Source organism: Ammodytes marinus (assembly GCF_949987685.1).
Source record: "Ammodytes marinus genome assembly, chromosome: 1".
Lineage (NCBI taxonomy): Eukaryota > Metazoa > Chordata > Actinopteri > Uranoscopiformes > Ammodytidae > Ammodytes > Ammodytes marinus.
Window position 1 is genome coordinate 18,321,910 of NC_137230.1, and position 26,354 is coordinate 18,348,263.

At 40.5% G+C, this 26,354-nt stretch overlaps 2 protein-coding genes across 3 annotated transcripts; one reads left to right on the forward strand and one right to left on the reverse strand.

Moving 5' to 3' along the window:
• Positions 1–103: 103 nt before the first annotated feature.
• usp47 (ubiquitin specific peptidase 47) lies at positions 104–19,250 on the forward strand. 2 transcript variants are annotated; one of them, XM_080025037.1, is made up of 28 exons: positions 104–355; positions 5,276–5,470; positions 7,491–7,607; positions 7,738–7,891; positions 7,982–8,078; positions 8,166–8,311; positions 8,423–8,502; positions 9,374–9,523; positions 9,699–9,794; positions 9,894–10,046; positions 10,254–10,412; positions 10,815–10,946; positions 11,201–11,277; positions 11,460–11,515; positions 11,742–11,854; positions 11,984–12,085; positions 12,354–12,561; positions 12,778–12,893; positions 13,060–13,179; positions 13,294–14,116; positions 14,312–14,487; positions 14,579–14,659; positions 14,763–14,878; positions 14,968–15,086; positions 15,523–15,653; positions 15,940–15,987; positions 17,111–17,241; positions 17,663–19,250. In XM_080025037.1, the coding sequence occupies exons 1-28, from the start codon at positions 311–313 to the stop codon at positions 17,835–17,837; spliced, it is 4,116 nt and encodes a 1,371-aa protein (XP_079881163.1). In that variant the 5' UTR covers positions 104–310; the 3' UTR covers positions 17,838–19,250. The 2 variants fall into 2 exon arrangements, with proteins under 2 accessions (XP_079881163.1, XP_079881164.1); XM_080025038.1 differs by having other exon boundaries at positions 10,257–10,412.
• Positions 19,251–23,039: 3,789 nt separating this feature from the next.
• On the reverse strand, positions 23,040–26,273 carry dkk3a (dickkopf WNT signaling pathway inhibitor 3a; the record flags this gene model as incomplete). The annotated part of the gene is made up of 7 exons (XM_080028441.1): positions 23,040–23,127; positions 23,237–23,393; positions 23,492–23,636; positions 24,526–24,618; positions 25,427–25,486; positions 25,580–25,699; positions 25,998–26,273. 7 exons carry the CDS (start codon positions 26,271–26,273, stop codon positions 23,040–23,042), a joined length of 939 nt encoding a protein of 312 aa, XP_079884567.1.
• Positions 26,274–26,354: the final 81 nt, after the last annotated feature.

Here is a 26,354-nt window from a genome sequence, read left to right on the forward strand (position 1 = left end):
AAATAAATAAAAAACTTGTATGGATGGAATGTGACGCCAAAGCTCCCCGAGAGTCTCGCGGAGCAAAACACCGGCCATCTTTCTCCATTTAATAGCAGGACACACTTTGTGCTTGGGTACAAACCGAAAGTGTTGCGATCACTTTGATAAGCCTGCAAGTTTTCTGACAAGTTAAATTTCGCTACCCCAACCATCCGAAACTTAAAAGCAAACCGGACACACACAAAACATGTTTGTGTTGCTCGCTGCAAAGTGTTGTCGCTGACATCCTCGTCCGGATAGATGCTTGTTTGTCTAAACTGTCGCACAAATGGAGATGGTGCCTAGCGAGGAGAACCAGTTCGTACCCAAAGAGGTGAGGTTAACACGGACCCAGCACATCGATGTCTCCGTATCGGCGGTTAGCTGTCACCCTCTTTAACCATGCTCAACAACAATGACGAAACTTTTGCATCACTTTGGGAGTTTGCTTATCTGAGTGTAGCATTCAGAGGCTAACTTAGCTGCTAATAGTGAGCTAAACATGACTTGAACGGCCTATCGTGACACGGCTGGCTAACTAGCTAACACCAGCTAGCGGCTTGTTTCATAGCTCTTTTTCAGAGAAAGTGAGTTTAAATAGGCAGCTAAAACGTTAGCACTATTATCATGTACTTACCTATGGGGGCCCAGAGCCTTTTATACTACACTAACCGACATTCGTGTGCTTATGTAGCACAATTTGGTTGGCTAATGTCGTTAGCATTTTAAGTCTGGTTATAGCAATAACAACTACAAGCTAATGTATTTGTTTTTGTTGATAAACCCATTGTCAAAAGCTACATGACGGAAAAGGACAAGCAGTTTTGAAGCAACGTTAACTCCTTACGCTAACTTTTATAAATCTATTTATGTTTACATTGTTTCCTTCCTGCCCCAGTTTGTTTGATAACGTTACTCGTAAAGATGCAGACGTGTGAGTGTAAAAACGTTAGCGTCAACCTTAATTATTTGAATGCCCCTAATGATACACTAATAACATGTTAGCCCTTTCTCTCCCATTTACTTTGTCTGATGATAAGTTACTTAGCTTTTGCTTGTTTATATTTCCATGTTTGTCTTGTTTGTTCAGTCCCGTTTATGGATGCTATGTTCGCTAAAACTATCATCTATTAATATACAATGTTGCTGTGTAGTCATAGATAGATATACAGACAGATAGATAGGCATATAGATAAAAATAATATGGATGATTACGCATGATTGGCGCAGTCATATTATTTATCTAAAGGGTTTCTACAAGGTTTTTGTAATCCCAATTTAATTGTGTTTTTTATTTTTTATTTATTCATTTATAAACTGTTTAAAGCTCTTTGTCTGCATTGACGTCAGCAGCAGTCATACATCAAGCATAGGACGTCACTCGTCATATATTATGGCTGCTGGGGAAATTGGATTTGTTGATGCAGCACTGCATACTCATTTATTTCAAATAGTATACTATGTAAAAAGAACAGTGTAGCCCTCAGCCACACAATCTTTGTAATTGATTCATTTACTGATCTAATAAAACCCTGCCTTTACTGTGAACAGGAATGGATGCCTTCAGATTGTGAGGAGGAAATGGGTTAATATACTTTCACTTTGGCAGCAAAGCAGACATTTCTGTCCTGCACGTTCAAATCCCCTTTGACTGGTTAAATAAATAAATAAGATTGAGAATGGTTGGTGGACTTACATACTTCAGTTCCAATAATTTGCTTTAGATCAATTTAAGTATCCCATATCAAATATTTCACATTGTGATTACTTAGTGATAATCAAATATAGGCCTACACAATTTTTTGATCAGAAAAACATACTTAAGTTGTGTTCGCAACTCAGTCCAAAGTTTAAACCCCAATAGTTTAGAGACATTACCGCAACTGTAGACAATCGTTTTACAGATTTAAAAATGGCACAATGATTTACACAATGGCATTTGCAACACAAATACATTACAACACTTCTTTGAAATAGATGAGGAAGCCTTTTGTTGCCTTTTCTGCCTGTAGCAACTTATTTTTTTCCTTTACAAGATTTTAACATCAGCTGACCATGAAGATATGTCAGTCAGATTACCCTTTAGGTCTGTAGACATGCTGGTAGGCAAGGAACAGAAAACCTAGTGAAATATCACTTCCATAACTTAAGTTTTGGAAGCAATGGCAAGTTTACAAATGATTGACTAACGTTGGGGAGTAAAACATGAGCTCAAGTGTAGGAATGGAATTGTAGGTAACTTAAGATGCGGTTGATGTTGAAAGTGTATGGCAGTAGTGGTGTGGTATTCCGGGCCCAATTAAATTCGACATTTGTCAGGAGGGAAAATGTTTGCCAGTTAATAAATGCAGGCACACAAATACACTTACACATGCTATCCTGTAACATTCATTATGACTGGGTACTGAATGGCTTTTTTTGTGAAGGATTTGCTGTTTAGATTTATGATGATAAACTCCCTTAACCAAATGTCACCGTACTTTATGTATACATCCTCAGATCCATTTTACACTCCCTTCCCTTCCTGTGTCTTGGTTGGAACAGATAGATATTGGATCTCAAAATAGCTCTACTTTGACAAAGCTGTAACATCAAGTACTGGGTATTGGTAAAATGATAATGCCTTTTAATGCCTGTAATTTAGTATCATTGCACACCACTTTGTGTAGAGGTAATTATCTGCAAATATTTAATTACTACATTTAGCTGTTTCTAAATTTCCACAGTGCCCTGTGAGAATGAGCAACATGATTAGGACAATAACATGAACAGCCTTTGCACTTTAGTTAATTTGTTCGAAAAAAGTAGGAAAGGAAATGACTGGTCAAAAAAGAACAGGCGATGATGTGTTGTTTGCCTCCACAACTAAAATACATTTTGTTGCCACTGGAGTTCCTCACCATTTACTTTTAAATATTCGGAGTCGTTTGACTTTTTTTCTTTTAGTAAAATATTATTTAGCATTTGTGCATACAACCTCGTTTGTTGTTTTATTTTCACTGACAGAGGTAGTTAAAACAAATCAGCAATTTGAGGAAGCTAAATGTGTTAAGCCACGATAAAAATAAACAAAAATAGATAAATAAATAAAAATAGAGATTTAGTACTTATTTCTTATGACATTTAAACAGTTACTGCCATTTTTATCTTTTCTACTGCTTTCAACAGCTAGTGCCCCAATAGTTTTACTTGCCAACATTTTTGTTGGGGAATATGGCAGTCCATCCACATTTGTGGCTGGTTAGTTGGCAAATTGTCAGGTTTATTATTTTGCCATATACAATATATTGTATTTGAATCAAATCATTGGATGTTTTTAGTTGAACTGCCTGCATCTCTTGTTTTCATGTGTGTGCCATTCAGTCTTTGCATTACAGTTAAATGATAATTGTTAATGGATACTGACATTCCACACTGCACACCATTAGCAGTGTATCATTATAATGTTCCATTAAGAATCAGTGACAGCTGTAAAGAAATACTGCCTGTGCTTTGCACTACCTGTGGCTTCATGTCAGCACCTAGTGATTATATCCACGGTAAAAATAACCTTTAATCTCATACTACACGTGTTTGTTGTCAGCTGTAGCTTCTTTATAGGACCTGTCAGTCACATTTAGCCACGATCACAAACCCTCTCCCAAAGAGGCTGCAAAAACTGTAATAACTGAGTGTTCCTCTAATAACCTGCCAGCTAAACAGTGGTAGGTGCTGCCCTATGAGTCAGCTATATTTAGCCCAAATGTGGTATTCACGGTCAAATAAACATGCTTGTTTTAAACTTATTTTATTTGTTGTGTTTGTTTTTGAGTTGTTCCTCATCCTGACTATCTCTACAATTACTAGGGTGCGTTTTGGAGTTGCAGAAAGAGTATTTTTGATGAGATGAAGAGGATTACAAAGGTATTCATGCCTTATGTGCATTTGTTGTGTGGGAGAGAGCGCACACATGATGAAGCATGGTGTTAAATGGATGCATGAAGCAGCACTGTGATGACCATTAGTTAGTAGGCCATTCCTCATTAGGAGAAAGAAGATACCAGCTTTAAGTTTGCAAATCATTTTGAAATGAACAGGTACAGTATACCAGATCAATCAGATGGGGAGATGATGACATAAGTGACTTGCTGTGTTCTGAAATCCCTGCTTGTTTTGGAAAACCACTGCCAGTCTGTGTTATACAGTAAGAGTGTCAGAAATTGCATGGCCTGTTTTTTATTTATTAGTTTTGTTATGCATCCGATTGTGGACAGTGTTGTAGTCTATCATTTTAAAACCTGACCTTGTTTTCCTGTTTTGATAACCGTGACCAAATTTATTTCACTTCCGAGCAGAAAATGGCTTGTCCAATCATGTGTAGGAAGATTAGCTGCTGATTTGTCAGTAGTATATCTAATTCATGTATTGTACAGCTACTTGATAAGAAGTGTATCTCAAGCAAATTCCTATTGATCCTTGAAGAACCACAATGACAAGAGAAAATGTCAGCAGACAATTTGTGTTATTGTAAGAATTTGATTTGTTTCTGCATTTACTCTGATAACAACATACTGCAAAAACATAACTTTTGAATAATTTTTAAAGATACCAACATAACATTACCATCTATAATAATACAACAATAATAATTCTATCTTAGCTGAATAAAATGTAGTTCTAGGGAGAGTTCTTTGTAGTTTTGTGGTTTTTCATGATGATTTATTTGATCTGACTTCATTAGGGCTGTGTATCATTTGAGATTATCCATCACTTGTTCCCAACACACTGCCTATTTTTGGGAATAGTAAGTGTTTTAATGTTAATTTTTATCTTGACAAAAGCATTCGTACAGGAACATTTTCTAATATTGGCAATCATTTATTTTAAATCAAGATCTCTCCAAACAAGATCAGAGAATAAGTAAACTAAAACAAGGTCAAGATTTTCCAGCTTTTGGCGTGTTCTTTTCCGATGCTCTGACAGGTTTGAGTTGGTACCAGAAACATATTACGGTTCCATATCCAGCTATACATCATTAAGTTCAGAAATGAAACGCATACTTTGGTCATATCAGTACTAAGGAATTATATGAGATGGTATTCTTCGTTTGGTTACTGGCGTGTTTCAGATAATGATGGCATTTGTTGCACAGCCTTACAAAAGTTCTAACCAATTACTCTAACGCTTAGTTTATTCACCAGCACATGCTGCTTTTTAACACACAATACACACAATTCATTCCGCTAATGTTGTCCTTGTTGTCTTTGATTTGCAGATTCAAAATGCAGCCGAGGAGCCCCGAGTGCTGTGTATAATTCAGGACACCACCAGCGCCAAGACAATCAATGAGAGGCTCACGCTCAACCTGCCTGCTTCCACCACCCTCTCCAAACTTTATGAAGATGTTGCCCATAAAGCACAATATATGAATGGCACTTTTGACCTCTCATGGGGAAATACGTCGGACATGGTAAGGAAATGAATTCATGTGGTCACTTTTCTGTCTTCCAGCCTGTGATAACGGTTATTCACATGAATCTACAGCAGCACTCGGTGTCATCAACTGAAATTTGCACACATTTAGTGTGAACCCCGCAAAGCCTTTTCCTCCTCTTGCTGGACTTTAATATTCACACAAAAACAAAGTGGACTTAAATCAAGCTTGGCATGTAAAGCTATGTATAACATAATAGCTTAGATAACCTAACTTTAGTGACTTACTGGTAATCCAAGTGGACATGTATCACCAGAAGAGCCAGATATGTCCCTCAACAGAAATAGAATGAATAATTTAATTATTAGTTATTTTTCAGTTGGGCAGAAACACAACTCTTAAGAAATGCTAATGTAGTTCCAATCCTTCTGCTAGACGTGTACCAGTAAATGGGCAATATTACGCTATAGCGAATCTAATATGAATTTGTAAGTCAACACTTAGTTAATGGATTTACCCTCTGCCTCCAAATTGATAGTACGGTAAGCCTTTTGATATTGGGGAAGTTCACTTCAGGGTTAGTATTTCAGTTGAACTTGAATAGCTTCAATAAGGGCCTGAGTATAAGGTTATATTGTTTTATGTTGGGACTCATAGCCCCAAACATTTCTACATTGAAATGGCAGTGTCACCATACAATGTTCACCATCTCATTCTCAGCCGCTCTGAGTGATGGAAATAGTTTGAAAGTCAGAATGTGTGAACTGTTTTTTTTTTTTTAAGCTAGCCTATCTGTGTTGAAACATGATTTTGCCATCCCATTGTTCTCTGCTACAACAATAAGTGTGTAAGACGAATGGTGTTACAAAACGAGCGCACTCTTGTATTAAGCACAGAAAACTATAGAATGAATGAATGTGTACATATACATACTACTCTCAGTTAGGGGTGGGAATCTCTTGGCAACTCACGATTCAATTCAATTCCAATTCCGAGGTCAACGATTCGATTCAAAATCGATTCTCAATGTTTTTTTACATACATACCTATGTGTGATTTTCAAAAATATATTTATTTACACATCTGAGTTTGCTACTCAGAGTTTGCTAATCACTTCCTACTTTTGTGATGATCATTAAATACAATCAACAGATGAATTGCCTTCTCTAATATTGTATTAGAGAAAAAGCTTTTCTTGTCACAAATATGACTTTCTATGACCAGTGCAATAATCAATGCAGCTTTCAACACAATATGGAAGTATGTAAAAACTAAACCGATTCAGTTTAATTTTCTTTCTACTCTTGTGAATCATGTTTCTATAGGATTTCTATTCTATTATTTTCTATGTCATTTAAACACATTGTGCAAAAAGTATGGCTTGGAATTCAGCTCTTATACAAAAACGTAAACAGACACAAAGCCAGTGCAGGTCATATGGGTTTGCTGCTCTCTGCCCTTTTGTCGCCACTTTTAACAACTCGCACTTGTGTGGTGTGCATGTGCAGTTGCGCAGGAAATACTAATATTAAATACTAGTAAAAAAAAAAAAAATCGATTGATTATTAACTTTTTTGAATCGATTCGGAATCATTCGAGAGAGAGTCGCGATTAATCGGAAAATCGATTATTTTTCCCACCCTTACTCCCAGTCCCTTCCCTTCTCTTAAATGAGCACAGGCTAATCCTGCTGCTGACCCAGGCCAAAGCCCAGGTGCTGTGTCTGTTGTTATCTCACTTGAGTAGGTCAGTGGATTAAGCTACAAGCTACTGCATGTGTCCACTGCGGCACTTTGCTTGCACGTCCTCTGCTCGGTCTGGAGAAAGAAAGAGTCTTTTGCTACGCAGCGTTGTTCATATGTTGGCTTCAAGCTACTTTCCTAGTTCCCGTCAGTACAGAGCATTTGCTCAAAATGAGTTTGGTTGTAGTCTGAAAAATCGTCTTGTAAATTCATCCGCATATATGTCGCATATAGAGAAGCACTTGTCTTGAATGTTTTGCAGCTGGTTGTTATCTGAATGTCGTCAGTCCATTTGACTTTTGTGACGTCTCTAGGCACCACTGGAGCACAGCAGTGAGATGTCCCTCTCAGATTCTGCCTTTGAGCCTGGTGGTAAGAAGAATTTCCTCCATCTTACTGACAAAGATGGAGAGCAGCCCCAGATTGCATCGGTGAGTGGTACAAGATTAGCAATCAATGTTAAATAATATAAGACAAACACATTTGTTTGTTGATGGGTCTACTACAGTGAGATTGACTGAACTGAAGTGATGTTTCTTCTTTGTATGTTCATGTACGCAGGATGAGTCTGGAACAGCAGACAGCAGTGGACTGGATGACAGTTCCCAGGAGCGGTTTATTGGTCCTCTACCGAGAGACGGCACTGTGGGCTGCAGTGGGGACTACAGCAGTCCATCTTACACCTACTCATCTATCCTCAACAAATCTGACACAGGTGAGGTCTTGTCTGATTTAGAATATTTGACCTAACTACATAATTTTGTTGCAACCCCATATTGACTCTTGTATCTTTCCCCCACTATAGGTTACGTGGGCTTGGTCAACCAAGCTATGACCTGCTATTTGAACAGTCTTCTTCAAACGCTCTACATGACTCCTGAGTTCAGAAATGCCCTCTACAAGTAAGAAACTATGCTAGTAGAAGTCTTAGTGAAGTACTACTATTACATGTTTTTAAATTATTTTTTATAACTTCTGTCCAACTTCAGCTGGGCGTTTGAGGATTCTGAGGAGGATCCAGTCACAAGTATCCCTTACCAGCTGCAAAGGCTGTTTATTCTGCTGCAGACTAGTAAGAAACGGGCCATCGAGACCACCGATGTGACTCGCAGCTTTGGCTGGGACAGCAGTGAAGGTGAGCCTTTTCTTCTCTCCTGTAACCAGATTCACATGGGTTGTGAAAGGAGAGGACATGTCCCTCTGCTCCTGCACACCTTTATAATATTTTCTTTGCATTTGTTTTTAGCTTGGCAGCAGCATGACGTCCAGGAGTTGTGCAGGGTCATGTTTGATGCCCTGGAGCAAAAGTGGAAGCAGACGGAGCAGGTAGGAGAAAGCAAGTTTTCCTAGACCTTGACAAAAAAAATTAAGCAACCAGTTTGTGGGCTGAGCTCCCCCCACCCCCCAACAATGAAAACAAAAGACCTACTGTGGGAAAAGTAAAAATGGGCCAGTAAACCCTGGGGCTGGCTGTTTCTTATCTCAGGAGTGAGTTCTAAACTGCAAACACTTGGTCTAGTGTGCAAATGTACAGCCATGTGGTCTGTAAACAAGAGCTCCTGGATAGGACACAATGAATGCGAGTGACTGAGCCCCATTAAACTCTACAAATAGCATTCTACTGTGATCTATTTTAATGGGTGTTAATATTTCTAGTTTCCTTTTTATAAGTTGAAAGTGAGGATTTGAAGTTTAAAACAGTGAACGGCAAATAGGAGAACTATTTAATAAATTAAATCAAATGAGTTTCAAATATTTAGCTTTCCTTGTAAGGCCCAATTTAGTAATTGGATGAGCATACATTTTTAGCCTTGTTAGTTTCCTGTTGGTCCACAGCCTGTGGAAACAGTTGTTTTGTTGTACCAAAGAAAGCCTTATGCAAATGTTTCAGTAGCACTCCTTGTGACTAGAGCTGGCACTTTGTGTCAACCAGTGGAGATCCCCTTAATTCTAGAATGTAACATGTTGTCATCAAAGTATAGTTGGTTTTAATCTCTATTCTATTTTATTTTTTTAACCTGTCCAACTGTTTGGATTGCAGGTTGCGTCACACAGCAATCATTGCACATCTTTGGCTTATTTTAGTGCGAGCATGTAGTAGGGAGGGAGCAGGAATTTTGTTGGCCAAACAAATGCTGTATTGTTACAAGTGAAACATGGCTGGGAAGGCCTGACTGTCATGCATCCATATCCCCAGGCTGAGCTGATCAACCACCTGTACCAGGGGAAGCTAAAGGATTATGTTCGTTGTCTGGAGTGTGGCTACGAGAGCTGGAGGATTGATACCTACCTGGACATCCCTCTTGTGATCAGACCTTTTGGAGCCAACCAGGCCTACGGCAGTGTGGTGGGTTTCTCTTCACATTTCAATCTTTTTAATAATTTAACTAACACATTGACAGCGCAGACAGCCACCCTTTACACTCATACACTCTTTGGAATTCACGGCAACATCAAGGCTACCATAAACTCAGTATATGCAAGTCATTTCAATACAGTTATTGATGATTTCCCTGCCACAGGAAGAAGCTTTGCAGGCATTTGTCCAACCGGAAACTCTGGATGGGCCCAACCAGTACTTCTGTGAACGCTGCAAAAAGAAATGTGACGCGCGGAAGGTGAGCACAATGAAACTGTGAAATGGTAGTTGTGTTCAGTAAAGGCGATGTTCTGCTCTTGACCTGACCCATTATTTGATGTATGCTTTCTCCAAACAGGGTCTGAGATTTCTGCACTTCCCCTACCTGCTGACACTCCAGCTGAAGAGGTTTGACTTTGACTACACCACTATGCACCGCATCAAGCTCAATGACCGCATGGCTTTTCCCGATGAACTTGACATGAGTCCATTCATTGATGTGGAAGATGAGGTGAGAGGAGAAACGACAGCATCATATAGAGCTTCTGTGTCAGTAATGTCACAAAAGATGAATTAACAAATACCTTTACATTATGGAAACTCCAGATGTGTTACAGGTGTCTCTTGTTTTTAACAAATCTGGAGCTCCTTGCAATGTTTAGAAACTCTACTGTTTCAAGCCTATGTTTTTTTTAAACTATGATTGTTTTTGATATAGAAGTCGCCTCAGACAGAGAGCTGCACTGACAGCGGAGCAGAGAATGAAGGCAGTTGTCACAGTGACCAGATGAGCAACGATTTTTCCACTGATGATTGTGTGGATGAGGGAATCTGCTTGGACAGCACCGGCAGCACAGAGAGGGTCTTGAAGCCAAAGGTAATCACCTTGATCGCTGTATAATTATTGCTGACTGTTGTTGATCTCTCTGGTTAGTTACAGTTGATATATGTGGAAATGCATATGACCAGTGAAATCAATGGTGTGTGTCGACCAAAAAGTGAAGCATGTCCCTGCATGTATTATACGCTGCTCTACTGTAATATTAGAGATAGCAAATGTGTTAGAGCTGTCATTGAAAGTTTGAGTACAAAAATGATCATATGAATATCATGCTATAACTTCTGCAGTCATCAGATCTTAACCTTCATTTAACAGATTCAATGTCCCTGTTGTCAACATCGGTTACCATGCAAATTAAACACCAACTAAATGCACCACTTACAAACTTGTTTGTTGCTTTAATAATAAACAATACAATTTTCTCCTGTGTATCATTAGAGTTCGTTGACCTTTGAGCTGTTCTCCGTCATGGTCCATTCTGGTAGCGCTGCGGGTGGCCACTACTATGCCTGCATCAAATCCTTCAGTGATGGCCAGTGGTACAGTTTCAATGATCAACACGTTAGCAAGGTTAGCCTCAGCCCTTACATTACTGCCCCCCCCCCCATCCGTCCCCTCTTACAGCTCTTTATATCGGGCTGAATGACTCATAATAATTGATAATCAGATTTAATAAATGGTAAATGGACTCGACTTTAAAGCGCTCTTTAAATGGTTTTATAAAAATATAATAAAAACTAAATTATGTCCACTTAACTTATCATTACCATGGTAGAATATGTTAAGTCATTGTCAGTACTTTTCTCTGCATTTCTATTGGGCAGATCACCCAAGATGACATCAGGAAGACGTATGGAGGGTCCTCAGGGAGCAGAGGCTATTATTCCAGTGCCTTTGCAAGGTCAGCTGTTTCTGATATCTGTCGACAAATCATATGCCTACAGTACATTGGCTTCATTAACAATGAACCAGACCTGTTTATTCATCTGTGTTTAAAGGGAAAGTCAATATGACAGAACAATATTTTGTTTTAAATACATATTCCACTACATTCATTAATAAGACCTTTTTTTCCCCCAACAGCTCTACAAATGCATATATGCTGATTTATAGATTGAAAGATCCCTCAAGGAACGCAAGTAAGACATTTGTTCATTTAAATCTGCCATAGGTAATGCCAAAATGACTGAGACACCAAAACAGACATGCTTGTGTAACCGATTTCACCTTCAGCGTAGCATGGCTATGTAGATATTTAATATTTGAATCAGAAGCCTAATGTTTCTATTACTAGGGTTGCCTTGAATGTGTTGGTCCCAGGATTAGCACACCGTTTTTTAATGTGTGCCCTATCTGTCCTGTCAGAGTATTTAGTTGCAGAAGACTTCCCAGAGCACATAAAGAGTTTGGTTCAGAAGGAGAAAGAGTCTGAAGAACAGGAGAAGCGACAGAGGGAGATTGAGCGCAACACTTGCAAAGTATGTGGTCCTCTTTTCGGAGCGTTTCAAGTTTCATTTTGTTCTGTTGAAGGGTGGATCAGTTGAAGAGTTGCCTCTCTGTTAAAACAAGTTTAACTATTACTGCTCCCTTTGCTTTACACTTTCCAGATTAAGCTTTTCTGCATGCATCCTGTAAAGATGATGATGGAGAGTAAACTGGAAGTGCACAAAGACAAAACTCTAAGAGAAGCGACAGACATGGCCTACAAGGTTTGTCGGTTTATCGTTCGTCTTCATCATAGCTGAGCTGTGCAACAAGTTTCAGCAGCTGACCTTTCTATTATTGAATATGAATGTCATTATTGTGTACTATACTCTGTATTACACAATAATGTTACATAGCCAAAAGAGTTATTCTGAGCGTCAGCTAATTTTGCACCTACGTATATATGATATTGGAATGAAGCATTCATATGGTATTCATCAAGAGAGAACTTGCGTTAACCTAAAGTGGTCTTTGTTGAATTCTGTACCTCAGCTGACGGAGCTGGAGGGAGTGGTTTCTCTGGACTGCTGCCGCTTGGTAAAGTACGATGAGTTTCACGAGTACCTGGAGCGCTCCTACGAAGGAGAAGAGGACACGCCCATGGGCCTGCTGCTGGGGGGAGTCAAGTCCTCTTATATGTTTGACTTGCTGCTCGAGTCTCGCAAGCCAGAGCAAGTCTTCCAGCCTTACAAACCCGGAGGTCAGTCACCTGCTGCTGTTGAGTCAAATTATTCTTTTAGGAATGTCTGAAAGTGACGGAGATAATCATCTTGTTTTTAGATGGTGTTGTACTTAGCGCTGCACGGCTGATTGTGTGCAATTACTTGTAAAAGAAAAAAGGAAACTAAAGTATTACTAAGTCCCATGTAAATCTTGTTTGAATTTTTTTTTTATCTCTTGTGTGATTCTTCTACAGAAGTGATGGTGAAGGTTCATGTTGTGGACCTGAAGAGTGAGACCATCGCCTCTCCTATAAGTGTTCGAGCGTACCTGAACCAGTCCATCACTGAATTCAAACAGCTTATTGCACAGGTTCCCTACTCTTCTCGGTTCATTCACTTTGTCCTGTAGCCTCCTCGTCCTTTTTTTTTGTATCTTAAGAATCAACAGAAACTAAATTGGGTCAAATAAACTGTGTACATTACCTGTGTTATCAGTTTTACAGTCTTAAGACTTTTGTGTATCTTTTTGTTCCCAGGCTGCGGGTCTTTGTGCAGAAACAATGCGTGTGGTGCTGGAGCGCTGCTACAACGATCTCCGGCTCCTGTATGTTCCAAACAAGACACTGAAGGCTGAGGGGTTCTTCAGGAGCAACAAGGTCCCTATACGTCTTCTTTGAATCTTGAACTTTCAGTGTGTTGTTCCAGTTGACCTAACAATGTACTAAGTTTGAATTGGATCGGTTTTACCTTTTTCTTTATTATTTGACCAGGTCTTTGTGGAGAGCTCTGAGGCGACAGATCATCAGGTTGCTTTCACTGACTCCCTCCTGTGGAAACTGTTGGATCGCCATGGGAACACCATCCGACTCCTGGTGCTGCTTCCTGAACAGTCTCCTGGTACTTTGGTCAACAGAACTCTTTGCCAAAAAGCAGGCGGTGACTCTGAGGCGCCCTTTGACCAGGCAAAGGGTGACAGGAAAACTGTAGAGGCTATCCTGGAGGAGAGCACAGAAAAGTTAAAGACCCTGTCCGTACAACAGCAGCAGCAGCAGCAGCAGCAGCAGGGCTCTAGCACTAGTGACAGCCAGAAAAGCTCTGACGCCAGTGACTTCGAACATATTGAATCCCCGATCCAAGAGGGCGACTCAAACTCTTCACTCTGTGTTGCTGCAGACAACAGAGAGCTAGAGAACCGGATCAGTGCGGCCGCGGCTGGAGGCAGCAGTGGTGCCTCCTCCGACCCAGACAACCACTTTGCCGCTGAGGAGCGCTCGGACTCTGAAGTGAACAATGACCGCAGCACCAGCTCGGTGGACAGCGACATCTTGAGCTCCAGCCATAGTAGTGACACGCTGTGCAATGCGGACAGCGGGCCCATACAGCTGGCCAACGGCCTGGACTCACACAGCATTACAAGTAGCCGTCGCTCCAAAGCCCACGAGGGCAAAAAGGAGACGTGGGACACTGCTGAAGAAGACTCCGGCACAGACAGCGAGTATGACGACAACGGCAAGAGCAAGGCGGAGGCACAGTTCATGTACTTCAGAACAGAGGCTTGTTCTCAGGATGACTCCTCGTCAGAAGCACAAAAATGTATGAGTCTTCTGTTTATCATCCATTTTAAAAGAATTAATCATCCTTTTGTAGTAAGAGAAATGTTTTCACATCACATTATTTAGAGCACCATGACGGTATTGTGCAAGTGAATGAATTGCAAAAAATTCATCATTCTTTTTAGGAAAAAAATATGACTACTTTGTATTTGTTGTTTGTTGTGGTCTGCTTCAGGTTTAGTGGTTCATGTGGACAAGAGGATAACGTTAGCAGCATTTAAACAGAACCTGGAGCCCTATGTGGGAGTCGTCTCTACCCAGTTCAAGGTGTTTCGGGTGTACGCCAATAACCAGGAGTTTGAGAGTGTACGGCTCAATGAAACACTCTCCTCGTTCTCTGATGATAACAAGGTCAGGATCAATTTAAGAATGTTTTTTACCCTCAATTTAGTTCTCTTAATTGAATTTAGGCTTAACTTGGGCCTTTTACTTTTTCCCCTAGATAACTATTCGACTAGGAAGAGCACTGAAAAAGGGTGAATACAGGGTGAAAGTGTATCAACTGCTCGTGAATGAAGCAGAGGTAAGAACCGAAAGACTTCTCTTGTCAATAGGCTCCATATGGTTGTGGTTGAACGTTGTAATCATAAATATTGATATGTATCCGTTTGTCATGGTGCCTCCAGCCCTGCAAGTTCCTTGTGGACACGGTGTTTGCCAAAGGTATGACTGTCAGACAGTCTAAGGAGGAGCTGCTACCTCAGTTGACAGAGCACTGCAAGCTTGACCTCAGCATAGAAAGGTAACGCTCTTTTCATCACACACTTGCATACAAAAAAAAAACATTCAAATAAACCAAAAAGGTATACTAAACTTTGTGTGTTTGTTTAGGGTTCGTCTCAGGAAAAAGACCTGGAAGAACCCGGGAACTGTGTTTCTGGACTACCATGTCTATGAGGAAGACATCAGCATCTCCTCCAACTGGGAGGTTTTCCTGGAGGTTCTTAATGGTAACACTCATTCTGTGATTTCTTTCACACAAGTTACAATTGTTATGGTTTAAAAAATTGTCTGTTTATTTCTATACATATTTATTTAGTGTACAATGTGACTTGATACTAAAGCTTTCTTGCTAAAATTACAACTTAAAAGTAAATTATTTAGCTACATGTCATAAGATCCATGAAATAAAAGTGATTTCCAGTGTGGAAAAAACAAAGAAACAAAAGTACACATTATCGGTTGCTTTCAAAGACTCAATGCAATATAACAGTAATGATGTTATTACTTGATTTATAATGTCAGTCTTTATTAATGACATGAAGCTCAAGCTACACAATGCCAACGGATAACGACTACCAGAGTGCAGGGAATCATGTGCTTGTTTCAGGTGAAATAAAGTACAATTTGGAATAATCTGTGGTCCGTCACAATCTTGTTTCTCAGAACCGGAGAAGATGAAGTCCATGTCTCAGCTGGCTGTTCTGACCCGGAGGTGGACGCCCTCTACAATGAAACTGGGACCCTTCCAGGAAGTGATTCTGGAGAGCAGCAGTGTAGAAGAACTCAAGGAGAAGGTATGTCCTAGGTCCTGCTTAGTGTTTTTGGCCACAAGGGTTCATACTGATCGACAGGTTCCATTTAGTCATCCATGAATACGAATTAATCTGCCTTCATCCGGATCAACCAAAATGCAGGAAATTATATCCATAGATTAAAAACCAACAACACTATATTCCATAATAAAACTTCTTAGGCAGTATTTTTCTCTAAGCAACATCATTACATTTTTATTCAGAAATGGTGATAAATCATTGTAATTAATTGGCCTGTTGTAACTCATTTATTTTATTTTGTTTGCAGCTTAGTGAACTCAGTGAAATTCCTCTTGAACAGCTGGAGTTTGCAAAGGTATGTGAAATGCAGCAAAGCACATGACACTTTCTCACCTCTCTATATCGCTTTAGGGGCCACTCACACTAGGGCCACGGCCCCGTGCCCGAGCTCATTTACATACTAAAGTCTAGAACGTTTGGCTAGTGTGACCACGCCATCCGTATTCCAGCACGGAACAGCCCCTTGGCCACGGCACACTTGGGAGAGGTGTGCCGTGGCCAAAGTACAGATGCTAATGAGATGACACGTGCACAAGCAAGCGCACAGGCGGCGTTCCTGACGTGAATTTATTAAGGATGCATAGTCCGTTAACGTCCGTTAACGTCCGCTGCTTTACTAGTTGACATCAGAATTGCTCACCACTTGGACTTGTAGCTACATAAAATGTGTGAGAATTAACGTGTGTGTGGGCTAATAAAAGAGGGAGAGAGCTAAATAGGTGAGCGCAGAAAGCAAAGCAAAAAGGGTTTTGTGTTTACTCACGTTCGTCAGATGATTTTTTTCTTTTTCATCCCGTCAGCTGTCATAATACTGCCGTTACGCATGGCGGTTCAGACGAACCAAAAACAACACACAGCGGGACTCCGCGGCCCGGTAATAAGGAAACAGTAGCCTACAAAAAACTATATAAAGACACTTTAAAAAACGATCTCTGCCCATACAAAAATTTCTGACTTGGATAACTTGATGGAGCGATCGATGTGTCTGATGACGGGCCGTTATATTAATAATAAACAGCGTGCTGCACAAATATGAGACTGTCAACCGCGACCTATTATGTCAAGGCTACATTTAAAAAAAACAATAGCTTAAGGATTCTCGTTGCTCTAATGTGGAAGTGGAATATATGATGCAAATTTGACCGGATGAAAATATTCACAAACAGTCGTATAGCCTACAAGTAGACTACGCTCCAAATCCTAAACGCGCACGGTGACGTAGGCAAGGTGCAACCGTGCCCAGGCCACGAGCAGTGTCACCACGGGCCAGCAGGGGGAGTGGGGAGGGGGGGAATCGTGCTGAATCTTCCTGCAGCACGGAACAGGCAAACTTGCCTAGTGTGAGTGCGCCCTGAGTCTCCTATATGACTCCATCTTTGAAAGAGAATCCATCCATCCATCTATCTGTTCTTTTGCAGGGTAGAGGAACATTTCCTTGTGATATTTCTGTGCTGGAGATTCATCAGGATTTGGACTGGAACCCTAAGGTGTCCACTCTTAATGTGTGGCCTCTGTACATCTGTGATGACGGAGCTGTGGTTTTCTACAGGTGAGAGCTCAAAATACATCAGAGTCCACATTCAAATACCAATTGAGGTTTTTCTGTCCTGTCACTCTGCAAAAGTTACATTTTTAGAACATGGATTTTACTTCACTATATGGTTGAATCTGCTATTTTCCAATCCCTTATGGTGGCACTGTGCACCATAACATCATGTACATAATAATGTACACAACTCATTTTGAAGAGAGCTTTTTCTACATACAATAAAATAAAAATTTTAGTATCCAAAATCCAGGCAGCTATTCTATCATTCAGCAGAATTACAAATAATATTAATTACTACAATATATAATCCACCGCAGAGTACATAGTAATTACCTCAATGGACTGCATCACAGCCCCTTGGTGTATTCAATTTGAAGCACGCTACTTGGTATCAACCCTCTTGTGATCTTGGTCCGTGCAGGGACAGCACAGAGGAGCTAATGGAGCTGTTGGAGGATGAGCGCAATGAACTGATGAAGAAGGAGAGCAGTCGTCTGCTTAAGACCGGACACCGCGTCAGCTACTCTCCACGCAAGGAGAAGGCTCTTAAGATCTATCTGGACGGAGGCCCTGTCAAGGACCCGGGGCAGGACTGATGTGCACTGCATCACTCAGAGGAGCAACCAGGCTGATGGGACTCGGTCTGAGTGTCCGGCCAGATAGTTACTTGAACATCAAGCAGCGTGGTGAGGCGCTCTCACCCTCCACCTCGAGCCCCAGGACTCGCTCAGAAACCCTATCGTGCACTATAGTGTATTGTACTGTAAAGTTTAAAGGGAAGTATGAAAGCTATTCAATAAATAAATAAAAACTGTATAGACAAATCAATTGAACCTAAAAGCTCCAGAGTTGGATGCAGGGATGTTTAGGACTGTGAAACTGGGCTGTAAGGCAAACATCCTGTCCCGTCTTCTTATTTAAGTCTCCTTTCGCATCCGTCTCTCTTTCACTTTCCTCCCTGTCGCTGCGTGTTTTGTCTTCCTGTTTCAGGATTGATGTTGATTCCTACTCATCTGTGACCACCTTGAAAGTCCATATGCTCTTTGAGCACACTGCTCTATTAGAGAAATAATTCTTATTCTTGCATCGCTCACTTTCCTTTTCGATAATGAAAAACCAGCAGCACATACAACTTAGAACTACTTGACCAGCCTTCCTCGGCCTCACCTCTTCTGGCGAGGCTAACCTCACTCTCTCAGTCACTTTGAGACATGTTGAGACAACATTTATTCACACAAAAAAGCAACAAGTTATGAAATTGTAAAGTGGAGGTTGTTTCTGCTCCTGTGATGCCGGAGTCATGTGTTGGTTTGTCTCTACTGCTGCTCTTTGTGGTTGATAGGAGCTTTACCTCTGACATCACGTCCACTAGATGGTGTGATACATAGGCTATTGAACCTTTCTAATACAAAGTACAGTGAAACAAAACTATGTAGACTATGTATGAGTATCCTTGTTTTTAGTTTGTTGTAAATTATTATTTCACTCCAGACTTAATCATTCAATTAGGTCTTGTGAGGCACCAGGCACACATACATTGTCTGTATTAATATTTCATTTAGAAAGTGGATTTCTTTGTCTATCTATCTTTTTTTTTCTTCTTCTTTTGCACCATGTCAACAACATGGTGTACATCTCTGGTGTTATCCGTTGTTGTGTGTGTGTGTGTGTGTGTGGTGTACTGATGGGAGGGAGCTGTCTCTGGTTGTTTGGCAGAGAGCGTGAGGTTGTTTTTTTAGCGCTTCTACCTGCTGCTGCTTGATAGACTGTGCTCCAGAGGGTGTAGAAAGTCTTGCTGGACTCGTCAAGTCTGTCCGAGAAAAACTGGTCTGAGGACTGAAGCTCAGCATCCTGGTCCTTTGGGGGCTCCTGATGCTGCCTCCAACTATCCACTGTAGAAATGCCAATTTATGGAAATAAAAAAAATATCTTTTTCTTTGAGATTTAAATCCTGTGTGAAAATAGTGTAAGATGATTTTAGAAATGAATAAAAATGCTTTTTTTCATAACTGCAGTTTTCTGTCACTGTAAATTAAAATGGCTCCATTTAACTCTTATTATCATATTTACCTTTTTATAGAGATTTGGTGTCTAAAAAAAAACATTTATATTTCTAAAGGCAAGAGTCTGTACAAGCTTGCAGTGCTTAAAAACAGGTTTTATTTGACAGTGTGATAGCTGTGTGTATGTTAACACCTGTCACAAATACTGCTATATTACACATACATCATGTATTGCTTTCATTAGGATCACACTTTCCTGCCGGGACATGAAATACACAAGCAACATTAGGTGTTCTGAACTAATGGCAAGTTTTCAATTCTAAGGAGTGTGAAACATTATGCAGAGATGCATTTGTGGCCAGCAGGAAATATATATTTGCGCTAATAAACATTGAATGCTTGTTGCTCAAAGCAGAACTCAATTGACAAGGTAGCAGGTCAGTTAAATAGTGGCCCCTTCACAACTATGCTCCATCTGCAGTGGTGTTCTCACTCATGTTACCTCATAGGAGGAAAAGCACTCCACATGTTCTGATCTCTAGTTAATTGCAAGGCGGTTGTTGAAAAAGGAGGGGAAAATACAATTTAAAATTTTACTGGACCTTTTTTAAGACAGTTTTGGTATTTGTGTTGGTGAAAGAGCACTTCAAACCCAGCACTTTATTAGGTACACTTGTATAATGGAATGCTTTGCAACAGATCATGTGGTTGTGATGCTTATGACAGAATAGTGTGGACTCAAAAATGACCATTAGTTAAATTATCATCTGTGTCAAGAAGAGCTGACAGATTCTTTACATGGTTGAGGAATTAGACGCATTGGGTCATGCAAGTGTACCTGATATCTTGTAACTGAGTTTGTGCTTTTTAAAGCATTTTTTTACAGTGCTGCAAAGTACTGTGCTCAACGGAGCGATGCACAGTTTTAGCTTGCACCTGACATTACAGTATAAAGAGTAACTATTTGGGGATTTTCTCCATAGCGGGCAATTGCTGTCTTTCCTGTAGCTGACTGTCAATGTTCAAAACTGACAAACCTCCAATGTATTTTTAGATACCTTAAATATTGAAAATCGAATGAATGCATTTGAATAAGGTACTATTTTGATCGTACATGTTATATTTTCTTGTGCTTGCTGACACACGGCTGCATATAAGACAGTTTAAAAGACAGTGGACTTTGTTAAAATAAAGAAACAGAATTGAGTAGGTATACAGTTGTGTTCAAAATAATAGCAGTGTGTTTAAAAAAGTGAGGCAAGATCAAAATCCTTATCATAGCTTTTATTTCCAAACACGTAAATGCATTGGGGACATTGCACATTCTATTCCAAATCCAAATATGAAGAAACTTGTCAAATGTTTCTTCATCTTTACAGAAAGTGAAGAAAAATGAATATTAGACCGTTCAAAAAAATAGCAGTGTCTGCATTTTTCTTTACAACTCAAACATTTACTGTATCAACTGAAAAATGCATGAAGATTTAGCTTTCCTATGAATCACTGAACTAATATTTAGTTGTATAACCTCTGTTTCTGAGAACTGCTTCACATCTGTGTTGCATGGAGTCGACCAACTTAATGCACCTGTGAACAGGTGTTTCAGCCCAGGACGATTGGACCACATTCCACAATTCCTCTGCATTTCTTGGTTTTGCCTCAAAAACAGCATTTTCTGATGTCACCACATAGGTTTTCTATTGGATTAAGGTCCAGGGATTGGGCTGGCCACTCCATAACGTTAATCTTGTTGGTCTGGAACCAAGATCTTGTTCGCTTACTGGTGTGTTTGGGGTCGTTGACTTATTGGAACACCCATTTCAAGGGCATTTCCTCTTCAGCATAAGGCAACATGACCTCTTCAAGTATTCTAATGTATCCAAACTGATCCATGGTATGCGATAAATAGACCCGACACCATAGTATGAGAAACATCCCCATAACATGATGTCTGTGCCACCATGCTTCACTGTCTTCAAAGTGTACCGTGGCTTGAATTCAGTGTTTGGGGGTCGTCTGACTAACTGTCTGCGGCCCCTATTCAAGCCACGGTACACTTTGAAGACAGTGAAGAATGGTGGCACAGACATCATGTTATGGGGATGTTTCTCATACTATGGTGTTGGGTCTATTTATCGCATACCATGGATCATGGATCAGTTTGGATACATTAGAATACTTGAAGAGGTCAAGTTACCTTATGCTGAAGAGGAAATGCCCTTGAAATGGGTGTTCCAACAAGTCAACGACCCCAAACACACCAGTAAGCGAACAAGATCTTGGTTCTAGACCAACAAGATTAACGTTATGGAGTGGCCAGCCCAATCCCTGGACCTTAATCCAATAGAAAACCTATGTGGTGACATCAGAAATGCTGGCAAAACCAAGAAATGCAGAGGAATTGTGGAATGTAGTCCAATCATCCTAGGGTGAAACACCTGTTCGCAGGTGCCATAAGTCGGTCGGCTCCCTGCAACACAGATGCTCAGAGACAGAGGTTATACAAATAAATATTAGTTCAGTGATTCCTAGGAAAGCTAAATCTTCATGCATTTTTCAGTTGATACAGTAAATGTTTGAGTTGTAAAGAAAAATGCAGACACTGCTATTTTTTTGAACAGTCTAATATTCCTTTTTCTTCACTTTCTGTAAAGATGAAGAAACATTTGACAAATGTTTCTTCATATTTGGAGTTGGAATAGAATGTGCAATGTCCCCAATGCATTTGCGTGTTTGGAAATAAAAGCTGTGATAAGGATTTTGATCTTTACTCAATTTTTTAAACACACTGCTATTATTTTGAACACAACTGTTCATGAACAAACTCATTACACAATAAATAAATAAACATAGGCTACATAAAAACATTGATAGAGTAAATCACAACATGTCTTCATGCAAAGTGTTTCCTCTTGTCATGCTTATAACAAGCCGAGGTCTTGGCAAAAACATAACCTCTGTGGAACAATGCAACATGAGGATTTTGTCAGCAGAGTAGATAAAGCTATTAATAAGCAGCAAGGTTTGCCAACACACTGAGTGCACAGTGGAGAAAAAATAAGCTTTGTAGGATGTTGAATAAGTTATAATTAGATTTAACATCAAACAAGCTTCGGTTTTGGTTTTATCAGACGTATAAGGATGCAAATTAGCCAGTGGCAGCTGTTATTGAAGTGTTAAAAGTATCCTAAACCAGACACAATGCTGACGTCTCATGAATATATATTTGATGTTGAGTAAAGTGATTCTAGGAAGCCCACATATAAATGTATTATTGCCTGCTTCTGTTTTATCAGTCACACAGCACACAAAGCAAATATGGTTTATTTTCCTTCCTACTAGTGCACAATATTTGCAGTGAGCCTGCAAACTGGATGGCTCAGGTAACTTTGCTCTATTTTGGTCTCACAAAATTAGATATTCAGCATCTAGAGTTGTATTCAGTGTGTTACTGTTAATTGTATAACTTGGATTAACATTTGAGAACGGTTATTGTTATGATACAATGGTGATATGCAGAAAATGTAGTAGCAGTTTAACATCAGGGTTAGGTATCAACACACAATACTAAAATCTGTTAGTGGTTTTGATATCGAGCCTTCATTTTCCGTAAGGGCTTGTATACCTCAGGTCTCAATTAAAGCAGGTAAAATAAATATACATTCACCCATGCATAGCTGTGTAGCTGTGCCACTTTGGATTAAGCTGGCAAACAGAGAAAAGTGCAAAGACTCTGCAACAAAGCTCTCGGACCCTCCCCCCGTCTCTTCTGTTGAGTTGTTTACAAAGCCGTGTCTAGATGATGTAGTCTATCTCTGAGTATAGAGTGTCTGTCATGTCCTCTTCACTCGAGTCCTCTCCTCTGAGGCACATGGACCCTCGTCTGTCAAAACAATGCGTAATGATTAAAAGAACCTTGGTGTATTTTAACAGGATCACAACAAATACTTAAGCTTTTTGACATCTTGTGCTATACATTGTACTGCACCCACCCCAGGTGCTGGCAGTGGAGATCTCCTGCACAGGGACAATGTTTCCTGGGTCCCCGGTCCTGGATGTCCCAGGACAACAACTCTACCAGGTGGTTGGAGGCGCCAAAGCAGCGCTCACGCTCAATGGGCTTGGCCAAGCAGACGGCGAAAAGCAGGGCTGAACACAAGGAGAAAAAAGACGGATATATACACTAAGAGGAATCAGACAATCACTGAGAAGCATATACTGCAGTACTGTGTGCTGATTTACCGTACCTTTATGGAAAGCACAGCAGAGTTCGGGGCTGCAGTCACTCTGGTATTGACAAGTGCTACCAGCCTCTCCTTTAGTAGCATTTTGGCTGCACTGACCCCAAACACACAGCTGTTCACCGCAGCACTCTGCATCCTTAGTGCATGGCTGAAAGAAAAATAAAGAATGTATTTCACTTTCCGGACCTGTCATTAGAACATATTTCATCAAACCGCCACAGCATTTCAACTAATGCAAATTATTAATGTAACACTGGCGTCTTAGAATGTCACAAATACAACATGGCATTCGCCTTCAGTTCAACGAAGCTGAAACTCACAGGAGAATTAATGACATAAATGATTGCCTAAGCGTGAAGTTTTTGGTTAAATATAAATGATATCAGCTGGGTCAAAGTGTCTCCGATGGCGGCGAGACAGGTTTCTGTTCCCACATACCTCCTATTAATCGTTTATTTGGGGATACGGTAAACAGTGTTCTGCTTATGTACATGCAGAGTTTCCTGGTGCAGCACTTTGGATGAGAAGCAGTGCATTTATTATCCCTGTACCACTGTAGCCTTGTTTGGCATGCTGCCAGTATCTTCATCCCGTTGCATTGCTTTTTGCTCGGCTACACCAATACCCATTCATCCAATGAAGACACTACAGAATCAGCAGTCATAACTGGGTCTTAAATAAAGCCAAGGAGTCTCTACAGAGAAGGCTCTCAATTAATATTATTTTTGTTTTGGACGTCCTCTAAGAGAGCAGACAGAAAAGAAGAGCTCTTTTTTTTAACCTTGACACACGCTGTCCTTTCATGTGAAGCTCATAGGACGGAGTGTTCACAAACAACACTCCGATTACACCTGTGGACACACTGCAATGCAGTCGGAGAGAAACCCCAGCTGCCGGGAAGTGAGCTAGCTGTGTGTGTGTGTGTGTGTGTGTGTGTGTGGGTGTGTTTGAGAAAGTGACACGATTGAGAAACAGTGCATATTACAGAAAACTGAACGGGGCAGGTGCTCATTCAAGGGTTACTGAGGTTCACTTACCACATCCATTGCTTTGCAAGGCAAACACTTGGAGTTGTGGCCGTCATACAGGCAATACTTTCCCTTCCCACACTCCTCATCAGCGATGCATCCCTAAAGAAAAGAGAGGGGAAAGATAACACAGCAGTGTGTTTCAACCTTTAGTAGCTCTGTGGTCTGGTCGGGGCACAAGCATGAAGAGAGCTTTCCAGGTATCAAGGTGAAATGGAATGGTTTTGTTTACATGAGTGATCTCCTGATGGACCACTTATACGCTGTTTCGGGTAGAAGGCTGGCAGAAGAAATTACCATTTCGACTTCACTTCTCTTGTCATTCAATAACGTGTCTTAGAGCACACCATTCAACAGACACAAAGTGTAAAGATATAAAAGTAGCAAGATAACAAGACTTGACAAGGTAAGCTAATGGTCGCCATCATTAGGCTATTAGTCTGAAAAGGTGATTCAAGTCAAAGTTTTGTCTTCTGTGTTTAACTTGTCATGGAACACTCTCAGCCGGGAAAAGTGAATTTATGAGGAAAATGCTTCTTTAACTGAGTTTTTATACAACTATATTATAGTACCCACTGATGCTAGAAGCTATACTCCTGAAAGTGAACTCCCATTATGAGCATATCTCATCACTTTATTATTTATCAAAAATGTATCAACGTATCAGCATTTTTCTTTTCCACTTGAATTGAATGCATATTGAACATCCACACACACACACACACACACACACACACACACACACACACACACACACACACACACACACACACACACACACACACACACACACACACTTGAGAAATTAAAACTGAGCTGTCAAAGGCGAAATAAAAAAAAACAAGTTCTGTTTAAAAATAGATTTGTCTGTGTATGATTTTAGACTGTAGGTAAACAGAATAACACTTACATGATCAATATTGTTCCCCAGGTCACCGGACAGGAGGCCTGTGGTAATGTTGTTTGTCTCCTGTTTGAAGGTGGGACATGTGCAAAGTTTCATTTAGGAGGGAAAACAAATACTCTACATGTTAAGTTTAATATATTACTACTATAAGCTTACGTGGTCTGCTGAGGAGTGGGAGGGTTCACTGTCAATCACGTTATCAGAAGCAGTTTCATTGTGAAGAGTTGGAGGAAGGTGACTGGGATGAGGGATGAGACTGATGCTCTCGTTGTTCCTCTAGATTAGAATGATCAGAGTGCAGATAGCAAGGAAAGAGATGCATTAAAAAAGGATTCCCATATTTTAAAAAAACCCTTCCATTGCCTCCTCTATGCCTGCCTTGTATACTTCTGTCCAGAGATAGTATAGTAGTATAAGTGCTCTTAAAGATTCTTAAAACGCCAGCCTAATAACCTAATAAAAGCGCCAGTGTGCAGTGAACTAATGCAGTGTCATGCAAAAAGCTAGATCTGTCTTTCAAACTGTCTGCAGTCTACTTGGTGAAACACATCCTCGGGCTCCTATTTTTTTTTACCTGCGGATTCTCTGGCAGCTGCTCCACTTCCACAAACACGCGGTCCAGCCCCGCTTGTCCCGGGGCGTAGTTATCCTGCAGGATGTGACTGATGCCCGAGTCCACTATCTCTGGGAGGATGCCACTGCAGACCGCTGCGAGAGCCAAAACTATGAGGGCGACTCGCATCATCATGTTGCCTCTGCTGCTGCTGCTGCGGCTGCTGCTGCTGCACTCTGAGGAGGGTGTGGCGGTGATGCTGAGAAGAAACACAAACAGCGTCACCACCACCACCATCACAGCTGTCTTCCGGGGTCATCGCCTCGTTTGATAGGCTAATCTCCACTTCTAAAACAGGTAAAAACTTTAGTGGAATTA